This window comes from Ruditapes philippinarum, unplaced genomic scaffold (assembly GCF_026571515.1).
Source record: "Ruditapes philippinarum isolate M1 unplaced genomic scaffold, ASM2657151v2 ctg506_1_1_1_1, whole genome shotgun sequence".
Classification (NCBI taxonomy): Eukaryota; Metazoa; Mollusca; class Bivalvia; order Venerida; family Veneridae; genus Ruditapes; species Ruditapes philippinarum.
Genome location: NW_026862393.1, coordinates 189,607 through 203,697, shown reverse-complemented (window position 1 = coordinate 203,697; position 14,091 = coordinate 189,607). Strand labels below are relative to the sequence as shown.

Genomic DNA, 14,091 nt, shown 5'->3' with positions numbered 1-14,091 from the left:
TTATTACGATATTATGATAAAGGGTTAACAAATTGCTAAGATGTTTATATAATCACATATTGAAATCAATTATCAATAACAATTTTAATTAACTACAGAAAACACATTAATTTAAGATACCAACTATGTGACATTCCTTTATCAATTAAAAATGTTTTCAAGTTTTCTGTATAAGTCAAATTCTGAAGCAAATAGTTGCAAAGAACAAAACTTAAATTTGTCCAGCTATATTTGTCAAAATTGATAATTATTGATTTCAAATTATTACGTATTGAAACTCTGTGGATCTGTTACTCAATATCATTCATTACGGTTACTTACACTGCGGCTTACATTGCGTGGACAAATGATTTAGTTATTAATCAAAATGCCACTATGGTTTCAACATACGTTTTTTACATTTTCATACACTATGGATTACGTTACATAACTTTACCGAAATATAAACAAATGGTTACATACTAGGTAAAAAATATGCAGTAGCATCACGTGGAAACAACGGTTAAGTACGTTGTGAAACAAAATTCCATTACATAGCGAAACAGCTGAAACGTAGAAAGCTAAAATAAAACTAGGAAATGATACGCTATGGTTGTCTGACAATATGTTCAAATGGAGGCAACACATTTCAATATTTTTACGTTTTGAAACGCACTGAATTTATTTTTGTAACAAACAACTACAACAATAGATTGAGTTGTATCGAACGAAGAAAAAATACAAAATACATAGCATAAGTCACGCATCCTACATAATTTTATAATTTAAATAAAAGCAAAGTGTTTGCATAAAGACCTGTTCAATATTGCCATTTACAAACTTTGCTTCTTGAATACTAATCACTTACATATATATATACACATTACGTTTTGAAACAAAGATAAAACAAAAAGTCCTCAAGCCGTTCGACTTAAGGTTGGTATCAATGAATTCTACATTGCAATTCGTTCTCCTATCAACCATAGGTACAATTCAATATTTGTGTGTTATATTTTTAAAGCTAGCTAGATTGATGTCACAACCACAACATGAAATATATATTTGACAGTTAAACCGAATCTTCACAAAACAGTGCATATATTATCTTCAGTTGAAACTTCTTGTGAGTAATCTTTGGGTGAACAGTCTTATAGAGTAGGTAGCTGTTGATTAATGCCATGTCTATCCCAAACCAGGCGAAATACTTCCACCAGCATGTACTGCATCTTTGCAAAGAGTAACTACTTCTCAAATTCTCATGTCTGTCAATACCTCCCATAAACTTGTTGAAATTTACGATTGCTTTCGGACATGGCAATTCCGACCTTATCCATTTTCCCGCCTCGTTTTTCTGCCTACTTGTGACGGTGTCGGAAAGAATATTAGTGATTGGGTCGTAGTGTGTATTTCGGTTAAAGACCGCCCTAGGGATCGTGAGGGATGTTGCACTTATTCATTATCCCTCATGTACAGACTCAATCAAACCAAGTATGGAATTTTCATGTAATTGTGTTGTGATTAATGCTTCCGAGGGAATGATCACTATGTTTTTCAACAATCCCTATTAGAAGTTTCAATGGCATTTCATCAGATGTGGTAAACTCACTAGCACCGGCTTGATCGGTACTCAATTCTCAACATTAAATAGTACTGGCATCAATGATCCCGAAGGACCAGAGAAATATAACAACACTGAAGTGAGGTACGGGGCAACTTTTTACAGCTGTCACACAGCTCTTGACACCTGCTGTTTTGAAGTATACAAATCTGGAAACAAAGTGATCCTTCGGAAGCATTAGACACAACAAAATTACATGGAAATTGCAGACTCGGTTTGATTGAGTCTGTATATGAGGTAAAATGAATAAGTGCATCATTCCTCGGATTTTACAACTATTCACATAAATGATCACCATATCAAGTTTTATTAAGTTGCAAACTAGGACTTTAACTTAATAAACGTGTTATATGGAATATAAATTGTGCTCTCAGAATCATGAGTTATATTAAAGAAAAGAATACTATACCAGTTATATCATTGTTTTGTTTAACACGTTAGTATTTGTAGAAAATAAGTATCTTTTGTACGAGCATTTACGCGATAAATTCCAGTTAAATAAGGCAGCATTGGAAACAAACCAGCGGGAAGTGAAATTGCAAATACTGATTACGCCAAAAATTGTAAGTACTAAAGCGTATTCCGTAGATGCTATTATGAATATTTATTCGATATTTAGGTATATAAAACTATCTGGACATACTCAAGATCAAGTCTAAAAGGCAGTTATTAGACAGTATAAACAATCAATGTGGTATAATAATAAATGACTGTATTAATGCAAACAAACTGAAAATAAACGCTTCTAAAATGGAATAAGTCACAGCTAAACAAACGAAACACATAACAAAAACTTGTAACATAGATAACAACCTCCCGCTTGTAGGGGACATTTTACATGAAGCACACTATAGTATCATTTCAAAATGTTGAGGTATTGGTCTGGAATTTTTATGCAAAAAAATATTGATAAATGCTAGATCTGCAAATGCAACGAATGACCAGTGTTCACGATATTGCACGAGTGAGCTCGACAATGTACGTCAGTAACGGAAAATTTCGAGTTTCATCAATTCAATATTGAAAGTTGAATCATAGTTTGGGGACCTTTCTGTTGAAAATGTGTCAGAGTTAAAACGTATACACATATACATAAACAGTGCGTTAACTGGAGTGCAGGTATTAGTTACCCGCACTCCAGAGCATGCTCATTGATTGGTTCATTGTTGCTGGGTTTACATATTGTGGCGGCAGAGAGAGTGAAAGCGACAGAAATATCATATTCAAATGCTCGTTCATTGGTTACTTTTTTCTGGGGTTTCATATTGTGACAACAGGGAACGTGTTTTTATGTTTGACTATGATACAAAAAAGAAAGAACATCAAAACACTCGGCAATCTGATTTATACTCGGGGGCTACGCCCCCCTCGTACAAATCAGATAGCCTCGTGTTTCGATGCTCTTTCTATTACTTAAACATGCACAGTAAAAACTAAACACATCCAAATAAAATAACGCACGCACACTATGCAAAGCCGTTAACACGTTATTGTAATTTGTGACACATACAACAACAAAAAACTCCCGTGTATGTGTCAATAGAAGTACAAATGAGCTTATTTTATCACTTAAAATGTACAAAGAAGTGTACTGTTTGAAAGTCATTCAAGATGTAGTTACAGTTAGAGTGCAGTACAGTCCATGATTCTATTTCTATTTTATTTTTCATTTGAATCTATAGCGCTTAAACATTTGTTATCTGGACATGAAAAATCCATTCAATAATATTCATTTAAAGTATACCAAACTTATAAAGCGCCCTTTTCATATATTCATACGTTCAAATGAGTTGTACAATGATGTTTAATTAAACAAACAATGCACTACTAGAAACAAGCTAAATAACTTCATACACAATACATTATTAGATTATAAAATATTTGAAACAGTTACAATTAAAGTTTAGATTGAAAATTTAAATAATATATTATAGCTTGTAATTATAATACAATAAATTATATTGTGTTTGGTTTTATTTTAATGCAGTTTTAGAAGAAAATAAATAAATGCTGTTCAATTTGTTATTTAGTATGATTTCATGCATAAGATGTCCTTTTTGTTATGATGATCTATTCATGATATTATCTGCAACGCCATTGCGTATCATTTATATAAAACAATAAAACGTTTAACAAAGATGATCAAGAAATGGTACACAAAATAAGGAATGTTTTCATACTTGAAGTTGTACTTTTGTCATTTTTCACAATTTGGAATTTATAACAAAACGTTAATTTTTGTATACTTACATTTGTATACTTACATTGCATATATGTTCACACATATTTTCAACATTAGAAAATAGTACGCTTTGATTGATTTTCAAAGTAGATTATTATTTCATTTCAGTTGTAAATCATAGCCCGCATCTTAATTGGCAATATAACCGCAATAAAAGGACTCCGTTAATTTTAGATTTGTGTTTAATTTGTATAATTGAGATAAGATATGATATGTATTCCAGGATGTATTTCACTCCTTGGTTCTACAAAAAGATGGATAATGACTGGTTATATTTTACACTTACAGATAGTATGACTGATAGATTTACTGACATTGTCAATCTCTTAGCTTAATTAGCTAATTAAATCACTTTTCAGAGATACCTATTACAACCTAGCAACATATCTTAACTCCATAAAAACTAAAACCTGTCCTTTACTTCAATTTGCTTCAATATTTTTTGATCATTATAATGTGATACAAGGGATGTACTTTGACAGAAATATGAAGCAAAATTTACATAGAAAACCACATCATGCAATCATAGTACCAGCTACTACACCGCATACTTTCAAATTGTTCAATACCGCAAATTATTCAAGTACACCGATTTAAATTAAAACTTTTGAATTCAGGCAATTACGTTTCCTTAAAAAATGCATCATCATAACTTAAAGGTTCATTGGCAATAGGGAAATATAATTCGGAATGAATAAATATATTGTCCGACTTAAATTTGCATGAAACAAGATGATGATTAAGATTATATTGTCACTCACATGAAAAGGTTTTTACATTTAGATATATTAAAAATGTAAAGATGGTCATTCAATGAATTGTAATAATCGTTACAAAGTGCAAAGTCATGATTTCGTTACTTCGTAAAACATTATTTTTCTTACAAGAAATATTTAATAAAGTCGTAATATAATATTTAAACATGTGATAAAATATTAAAAAGATTACTCGTACATAAACATTTGCGATAATAAGATGTTCACAATTATTCATGTTATCTTTGAAAAAAAAAACGCAAACCATTTATCACTGGATCTCAGCATAAAAACAGAATACCCCAGGTGTAACGATGGCAACGATAGGTTTAATTTTCCGGACTGTCTAGAGAAAATGAATGAATTCATTATAGTATTAGATAATCTATGGGCCCGGTCATGACCCTAAGAAATAATGTTTCGTTAATGCTACATACATGTCTGGTTGTTATATGAGAAATAGAGTAAGAGCGCTAAATTATTTGTTTTATTTTTTGATATATTCTTAGCAAAGTTCAAAAAGGTTTACTAAAGAAAACATATCAGAATGATTTCACTTTATCTGCACACATGAAATGATGCTAATGCATGTACCTGACTATTAAATAAAGAAACATAGCCGCTTTGCATATAATACTCTGATCGGATGTTGGGTGTTTAAAGCTATATTTGATAAATTTAAAGAAACAGCAATAGCGATATTTCAATAATGAATATCGACGCCATATCTTATCTTGGTGTCCAGACAAGTAAAATATATTTTATAGGCATAAAAATCTGCAACCTCTTTGTGGCGAAATCGGAAGAACAATTTTTGTTTGCATGCCAAAGTCCGCCTTCGGATCATCCGTACATCAATATTAAATCAACAAACATGACTATAAGTAAAGCAGTCCTAATTTAACGGTATATTTCCGCATTGTAACGGATGTTTTCATGCAAATTTAATCTTTTTTATATGATGACTTTTTTCTTACGCCAGGCCTAGTGCACCGTGAAAAACGGTTAACAAGAAAATCTCATATTTTCTGTGTTCCGGATAACATCTATAACACTGTGACGTAGCACATACATGAGCTGATTCTAGTCTTAATTTGCATGTTAGAATTTGTATTCGAACTTTAGTGCTACCGTGGGGTTTTCCGTTAAAAATCGTAATTCATGAACAATAATTGATGAGATTTACAACAATACTGTTAAAAAGGTTAATGAAGCTGTAGAATGCTCGTTTTTTTTTTGGCCGGCGGCAAAATATCTTTAAATATGTATTTAATGTACAATAAATGGAAGTTGATCAGATGAGAGTGAATGCAGAAATGTATTTACGAAAGACTCGTGTGCCAGTGTAGTCCTTTTTAATTTTCTTCATTTGCAATTATATAGCAATGGTGTAGGAAGCAGATTTCATTGTTTGCATTAAATTCTTGCTTAGATGCCACACTATATCATAATCAATATTTTGCTTCATTGTCTCCCCTTTTTAGTTTTAAAGAAAGAATGACATCATTATCAGATAGTTAAGCAAAAGTGCAAAGTAATAAATTCCGCAATAAATGATAAAAAAATCTTCGCAGCTATAAAATTGAAACGATCTTGATTATCTCAAAGTAGAACGTGGATTTTCTCATTTTATTTTCTTCTTCAAAGTGTACAAAGGTTGGAACTAATTAAATAAGTTTGATGATAAAATGAAAATGAAGATTTGAAGACGCGCCATCGAATAACAATGAATATTTTTAATAGTTATATGTCAATTAAGAACAAGAAAAAATTTGTAATATTGCTAAATACATTAATAATATCTGTCATATTTTGCGGTTCGGATCGGAATATCCGTCCCGAGGTGATCCGCCCATTGGGCGGTAACGAGGCTTTACAAAAAATTATCTTCTAATACAAAGAATATAAAAATTGAAGCAATTAAATTTGAAACCAGAAAAGTTCAAGGTATCGCATTTCACTAAAGAATCGTTCTCCAATATAATGGACATCCCGGAAAGTAGTACATCTTATTCTTGGAGCAAAATCTGTGAAATATACAATATTTCAGTTAAATTAAAATCGTAACCAAAACGTAACGGCTTGCGTAAATTAATCTAAAATGCACCTTTATTAATACCTTTTTAGCTCACCTGAGCACAAAGTGCTCAAGGGTGAGCTTTTGTCATCACTCTGCGTCCGTCGTGCGTCGTGCGAAGTGCGTCGTGCGTCCTTCAAAAAATGGCGTCAAACTTTTCAAACAACATCTTCTCCTAAACCACATGGCCAATTGCAACCAAACTTTACAGAAATGATCCTTAGGTGCAACCCTCTCAAAGTTGTTCAAAAATTTTAATTCCATTAAAAACTCTGGAACCCAAAGAGCTAGAGCTAAGATATTTAGCATGAAACATCTTCTAATGAGTGTCTACCAAGTTTGTTTAAATAAAAGCCCTACGGTCAAAATTGGCCCCGCCCCAGGGGGTCATTGATTTTCCCTATATGCATATAGTAAAAACTTAAAAAAATCTTCTTTTAAAGAACCCAAAGAGCTAGAGCTTAGATATTTAGCATGAAACATGTTCTAATGGGTGTCTACCAAGTTTGTTCAAATAAAAGCCCTGGGGTCAAAACTGGCCCCGTCCCTGGGGGTCATTGATTTTCCTTATATGTGTATAGCAAAAACTTAAAAAATCTTCTTTTAAAAAACCCTAAGAGCTAGAGCTTAGATACTTAACATGAAACATCTTCTAATGAGTGTCTACCAAGTTTGTTCAAATAAAAGCCCTAGGGTCAAAATTGGCCAAGCCCCAGGGGGTCATTGATTTTCCCTATATGCATATAGTAAAAACTTAAAAAATCTTCTTTTAAAGAACTCAAAGAGCTAGAGCTAAGATATTTAGCATTAAACATTTTCTAATGGGTGTCTACCAAGTTTGTTCAAATAAAAGCCCTGGGGTCAAAATTGGCCCCACCCCGGGGGTCATAGATTTTCCTTATATGTGTATAGCAAAAACTTAAAAAATCTTCTTTGAAAAAACCCAAATAGCTAGAGTTTAGATATTAAGCATGAAACATCTTCTAGTGAGTGTCTACAAAGTTTGTTCAAATAAAAGCCCTGGGGTCAAAATTGGCCCCGCCCCGGGGGTCATTGATTTTCCTTATATGCATATAGCAAAAACTAAAAAATCTTCTTTGAAAACCCCCAAACAGCTAGAGTTTAGATATAAAGCATGAAACATCTTCTAATGAGTGTCTACAAAGTTTGTTCAAATAAAAGCCCTTGGGTCAAAATTGGCCCCGCACCAGGGGGTCATTGATTTTCCCTATATACTAAAGTAAAAACTTAAAAAAAAAAATTCTTTTAAAGAACCCAAAGAGCTAGAGCTAAGATATTTAGCATGAAACATCTTCTAATGGGTGTCTACCAAGTTTGTTAAAATAAAAGCCCTAGGGTCAAAATTGGCCCCGCCCCAGGGGGTCATTGATTTTCCTTATATGCATATAGTAAAAACTTAAAAATCTTCTTTTAAAGAACCCAAAGAGCTAGAGCTAAGATATTTAGCATGAAACATCTTCTAATGAGTGTCTACCAAGTTTGTTTAAATAAAAGCCCTACGGTCAAAATTGGCCCCGTCCCTGGGGGTCATTGATTTTCCTTATATGTGTATAGTAAAAACTTAAAAAAAATCATTTTTGAAAAAACCCATATAGCTAGAGTTTAGATATTAAGCATGAAACATTTTCTAGTAAGTGTCTACAATGTTTGTTCAAATAAAATCCCTGGGGTCAAAATTGGCCCTGCCCCAGGGGTGTCATTGTTTTTAACTATGTGTATAGTAAAAACTTAAAAAATCTTCTTTTAAAAAACCCAATGAGCTAGAGCTTTGATGTTTAGCATGAAACATCTTCTTATTGGTGTCTACCAAGTTTGTTCAAATAAAAGCCCCTGGATTAAAATTGGGGGGGGGGGGGGGGGGGAGAGTAGATCATTGTTTTTCATTATATGTGTGTAGTAAAAACTTAACATTGTGAAACATCTTCTAATGGGTGTCTTCTAAGTTTGTTCAAATAAAAGCCCTGGGGTTTAAACTGGCCCCGCTCCGGATGCCTTTATACAGGTGAGCGACCTCAGGGCCATCATGGCCCTCTTGCTTCAAATACCATTAGTATGCGACTATATGAATATTCTTGTCGTTTTTGTTAACGTTTCCAGCAAGAATAAAAATGGCCATTATATGTAGAACCAAGGAAAATCATCGTTACTTTGCAGATTAATTCTACTTTGTAGGTGTAACTGTGTGTACTTTTCGGGAGGGTGGGAGGGATTCAGTGTACGATATAGTACACTAAACGTGTGTAGCAACGCAGAAAACCTCGAATGATGTACATGTCTAAACGACTTTATTATATGATACTGACGCACGAGAAAATCGTGCGTATCATATTCAATGATTTTCAATACAGTAAAACTTCGATTACTTTAACCTAGGATAAATATATTTATTTCCTAATTCGCTACGCTCAAACGCAAATAAATTATTTATCCCATAATAAAGGAATCGAAGGAAGAAAGAACAACAAAAAACTATGTAATCCAAAATGAGATTTATCTAATCCAATTGAAGAAAACATATCCAGAATGATCTCCCTTGATCTCGTATAAGATAAAGAAGAGTCTGTGCATCTCAACTTATAACACTGTTTAGATTTACAGTAAGAGAGTGAACGAAATATAAACTCATTTGAATCATCGTTAATTTTAGCACATTTGAGATATAATTTAAGCAATGATACTGGACATGTTCTATAACCAGTTTTTGCTATTACACTCCAGTTACCATCTCTATAAATGTCAGTTTTACTCTTTTCAATGAAAATTGCTATATGATCGTCATGAAAAGTAATATCAGAACGTCTTATAGAAGTTAATTCAGAAAATCTAAAGAATCCTGCATATCCAAGTAAACACATTGTAATACTTCTTAACCTATACAAATCATTTGCATCGTTGCTATACATAGACACTAATTTATGTAACATTTCCGGTGTAATTGGTTCTTTTTTAGAGACTGCATGTCCAAGAATCCTGTGAGCTGCCTCCCGAACTGACTTAGTTAAATTTGAATGACATGGGTTAATAGAACATCCGGCTAAATCATGAGCCCATTTAACTCCGTAAAAGGCATCGTCAACACTAGACGCTGAATTACATTTTTGAATGATAGAAATCAAATACAATGAAAAATCGGTGTCGAAAGCTGGTAAAGAGTTTAGTTTGTAATTCGACGCCCACTGACACCAAGCATTGAACGATCGTTGGTACTTTTTGCTAGTATTGACAGCTCGAGACTTTAAAACAACGTTCGGAAGACTGGCAGCAAGGGACGACAACTCTGGATTCTTGTACTTGTCCAAATGACTATTCAACTTTGAAGCTATCAAATCTGTAAAACGTAACAAGAAAAAAAAATTATAAAAGTAATTCTTACGATATAATAATGTAATCATATAGTTTCAAACAATATGAACAATCAAAATACAACTAAATATAAAAGAAAAGCTGAAAATAATTGAAAACCCAGTCTATATGTAAACGTATACCTTTTTTAATACAAAAATCAAAAATGTTAACAGCGAGGGAATGTAACTTTGGTTTCATGCTCCCTCCGTTAATAATTTTTACACAATTTTGATTATCGGTGCACCATCGGACTGATTTACCAGAAATAAACAATACAAAACTTTGTAGAGCAAAATATATAGCAGACAACTCCCGCCATGTTGAACTCTCAGTTTTTTCATACTCGGACCAATTTCTGTGACAAATACATTTATCAGAGTTTAAGATATAAGCCCCACATGCTACGCTACTGGCATCGGAAAAGATATTTATAGTAAATGTATGTTCAATAAAAAGGAACTTGATAGGATTGTTTTTAAACTGGTCTCTCCAGAATAACAACTCCTGTACACATCCGTCTACAAAAGAGACATTGAAAACAGTATCCCAACTTAATCCATTTAAAATGGTACGGTGTAGATTTTTAGTCATTAGTTTGCAAACTTCCCCTAAAATAGGCATCATAGACATAACTTTCCCTGTAAAACGTGCTAACTCTCTAGCAGACGAAAAAGGTAAATTATTCAAAATAGTACTCAGGTGTGAATTTACATTTGAAAAACGTTTCTCTGAAACACTCATATGATTCTCAGATAAATTCCATACAAGTCCTAACCATTCTAATTTCTTGACGGGAATGAATATCGACTTATCATAATTCAGTGCAAACCCTGCATTTTTTAAGACGTTTTCGACAAAGCTTGCATCTTTAGACGACGAATGAAATGATTTATTCACACCCCACCCATCGTCCAAAAATACAACCAAACGAATGCCATTTTCCCGTGCATGTTTAACGATGCACCTTAAACACTTAGTGAAAATAAAAGGCGCTGATGTTAACCCAAATGGCAATACGGTAAAAACAAAATACTTGTGGATACCGTTATAATTCCAAGAAAAACCTAAAAATGTCTGCTGAGAAGTACAGATATCGATATGATGATACGCTGACGTAATATCAAATTTGTACATAAAACCATCTTTAAGAAGAAAATCAAATGCTACTTTCCAATCCTCAAACTTAAAATGTTCTTTCCAAACGTAATTATTTAAGTTACTTAGATCTAAAATTAACCTTTCCTTCCCAGAACTGTTGACGGAAACAGACAACGGACTAACAATGCAAGGCAAAAAAGGTACTTCTAAAACCGATCCCGACCTAAGTAAATCTGTAATAGCCCCAGTAACAAATTCAGCGTGTACTAGAGCAGATTTGTTATTTTTCATAAACGAACATTTCGGAGTATTATAAAAAGGAATTTTGTACCCATTCTTTATGACATCCAAAATAAAATCAGGAGCTTTAATTGTCTCCTCCCAGAAATGATAATTTTTTAGTAAACTTCCCTTGACAAAAGAATTATTAGACTTACATATGTAGTTATTATAATTAAATGTTTTCTGATACTCAAAATAATGTTCATGCATATAGAAATTCACGTCTATGAAAACAGAATATTCTGAACAGTTGAATAAATCTACAAAATCATACTCATCTTTAACATTTTGAATTTTGGACTGTGTCTGAGTCTTGGGGCTTGAACCAGTTTTTAGGAGCTGCCGATTGTGAACCTGGCTGAGATCCGCTGAAGCCTGAGAAAAACCGCTGGTAGGGTAATTGACTTCCGTTGACCTTGGGACATTCAGCCCGGAAGTGTCCCCATCCGCCACATGCGAAACACTGACTGGACCGTCCTGCTTGTCGAAAGGAACGAAAAGGCCTGACCTTGGTTTGAGCACCAAAAGAAGAAGTAGGAGTATAACCCCCCAAAACGTATGGGTTACTCGGCGTAGACACTGGTAACGGTCTTTTCCTCGCTTTTTGTTTAGAGAGCGCACGACTTTCAGCGCGTCGTAGCCTCTTCTCGTCCTCGCTGTCACTGGCCAACTCGTCAGACTCATACTCGCGCACCGTTTCCCAACCGCCAGAACTTTTGTCAGCAATTTTGATAAGTTTGTTGCGTTTACAAACTTTCTTTTTGATATCATCTATCAGCTCTAGAGATTTTCCTTGTTCTCCCTGTTCTATGAGTTCTGCAGCAGCATCCAAATTATCATAGACGTCCTTATTAAATAAGAACTGCTTCTTATTCCCTTTGTACTTGAAATCTGGCGTACACGTGCTTTCCTTGAACTTTTTGAAGGTCGTCGTTGAAGCTGCTTGTACTTCCTGCCGAAAATCTCTCTTAAACGATTTGAATTTATTGTCAAAATACGTGGTGATAGAATCAAACAATTCCGAGTTCGAATCTCGTCTGCCGCTGAATGTGGCTGAATTACTCTCTCGTGGGCAGTCGTCCATTAAATCTTCGTTAGTAGCCATTAAAATTCAGTGTACGATATAGTACAATAAACGTGTGTAGCAATGCAGAAAACCTCGAATGATGTACACGTCTAACCGACTTTATTATATATTACTGACGCACGAGAAAATCGTGCGTATCATATTCAATGATTTTCAATACAGTAAAACTTCGATTACTTTAACCTAGGATACATATATTGGGTTTCTATCTAGTCAGTTATGACTCTTTTCCGTTTTCCAGGATCAATTATTAAAGGTCATGACCTCGGTAGTATATATATGCCAACGGCACGCGATTTAGAATGTATAAATTCATTATCTCTACAAAGAATGAGGAGATCAAAAAGTGTCATAATTACAATAAAACATGTCCGTTGTTAAGATTTATAAAACTCTTATGTGAAAACAAGACTGTTTTAATATATTCTATTTGTGATTAAACTTTCGACCCTCCACGTTATAATCAATTCCGACATTTTAATATCATCACTAAGACCATGTAATAACTTCACGCCGCTCATAAGTTTAGATCAAAATATATATATATATATACCGATGTTAAGCAGTAAAAGCAATAAAACAGTATGGTCCTGCTAGCTGATAAAGTGGTTTTCTCCTAAACGTTTCAGTTAGAAGAATAAAGCTTTCTTAACTGGTCAGTAACGTAGCTACACTTAATTGGTCAGTAACGTAACTCAGCTTTAGACGCTGCATGACTGTTGAAAAGGTCAACCCCTGTACTTTTTATAAAGGCTTTTATGTCATTAATGAACATATAAATTAATGGTATCTAAATTGAACTGTCGACGTGAATGTTTTGTAACACTGGTCCAGGAGTATGTCATAAAAAGAAAGAAATATTATGTTGCTGAACAATTATGTTATGATGTAATCAGGATAGCCACAGTGACTTAATTAAACAACCTGGTATATATTTTAGTGATAGTAGAGAACAGACATATAACTGTTTAGATACATAAAACATTTATGGAAGATCACCTTAAGGATGAGACTTTCGCTTTGGACTTCCTTAAAAACAACCATGTCGGAATTTATGAAATGCTTAATACAAGAGGTCATGACCTTGTAAGTAAGATATCGGGGACCTATTTATCTTTTCAAAGAATGCGGAAAGTAAAAACCAGTCATAATTATAATAAAAAATGTCTGATTTACAGATTTATATACCTGTGATGGATAGAATAGTTCTCCAAACAGTTTTCAAAGTGATTAACCTTTTGGCCCTTTACAAGATAGACCTTGTGGACAGGTTTATACTAAAGTTAACACGATGTTATTGCTATTATGAGTCTATAAACTAGCTCAAACTAATGTAGATGTAAAATCCCTATAGTATATCAAACTAAAGTAATAAAACACCAGGCTCTTGTCGGCTCACAGAGTGGTGGATACTGGAATTTATTGTTACTGAGCTTTGATGTACTAGTATTTAAACAGGTTATATAGAGTTATGTAGTGATTAAGTAGGCTTTACTTTCTACGTTTTTTATGTTATATAAATTGTTGTAACATGTGCTACAAGGGTTGCTGTCCTAATGTAAGATAAATAGGGAACAAACAAACAAA

The 14,091-nt window shown here is 33.5% G+C and overlaps 2 protein-coding genes across 2 annotated transcripts; both read right to left on the bottom strand.

Moving 5' to 3' along the window:
* Positions 1-6,514: 6,514 nt before the first annotated feature.
* LOC132718966 (uncharacterized) lies at positions 6,515-11,470 on the bottom strand. Its single transcript, XM_060702680.1, has 3 exons — positions 11,467-11,470; positions 9,289-10,020; positions 6,515-6,621 (listed from the first exon to the last, which is right to left on the bottom strand). Exons 1-3 carry the CDS (start codon positions 11,468-11,470, stop codon positions 6,515-6,517), a joined length of 843 nt encoding a protein of 280 aa, XP_060558663.1.
* Positions 11,471-11,561: 91 nt separating this feature from the next.
* Positions 11,562-12,695, bottom strand: LOC132718968 (uncharacterized). The gene has a single exon (XM_060702682.1). It carries the CDS (start codon positions 12,520-12,522, stop codon positions 11,698-11,700), a length of 825 nt encoding a protein of 274 aa, XP_060558665.1. The 5' UTR covers positions 12,523-12,695; the 3' UTR covers positions 11,562-11,697.
* Positions 12,696-14,091: the final 1,396 nt, after the last annotated feature.

Excerpts from the sequence above, each read along its gene's own strand:
- LOC132718966 (XM_060702680.1), bottom strand. Across the intron at positions 6,622-9,288 it reads ATTTCGTTCACTCTCTTACT|ATTTTGCTCCAAGAATAAGA; the intron begins GTAAATCTAAAC and ends TATATTTCACAG.
- LOC132718968 (XM_060702682.1), bottom strand. The coding sequence starts at position 12,522 with ATGGCTACTAACGAAGATTTAATGGACGACTGCCCACGAGAGAGTAAT.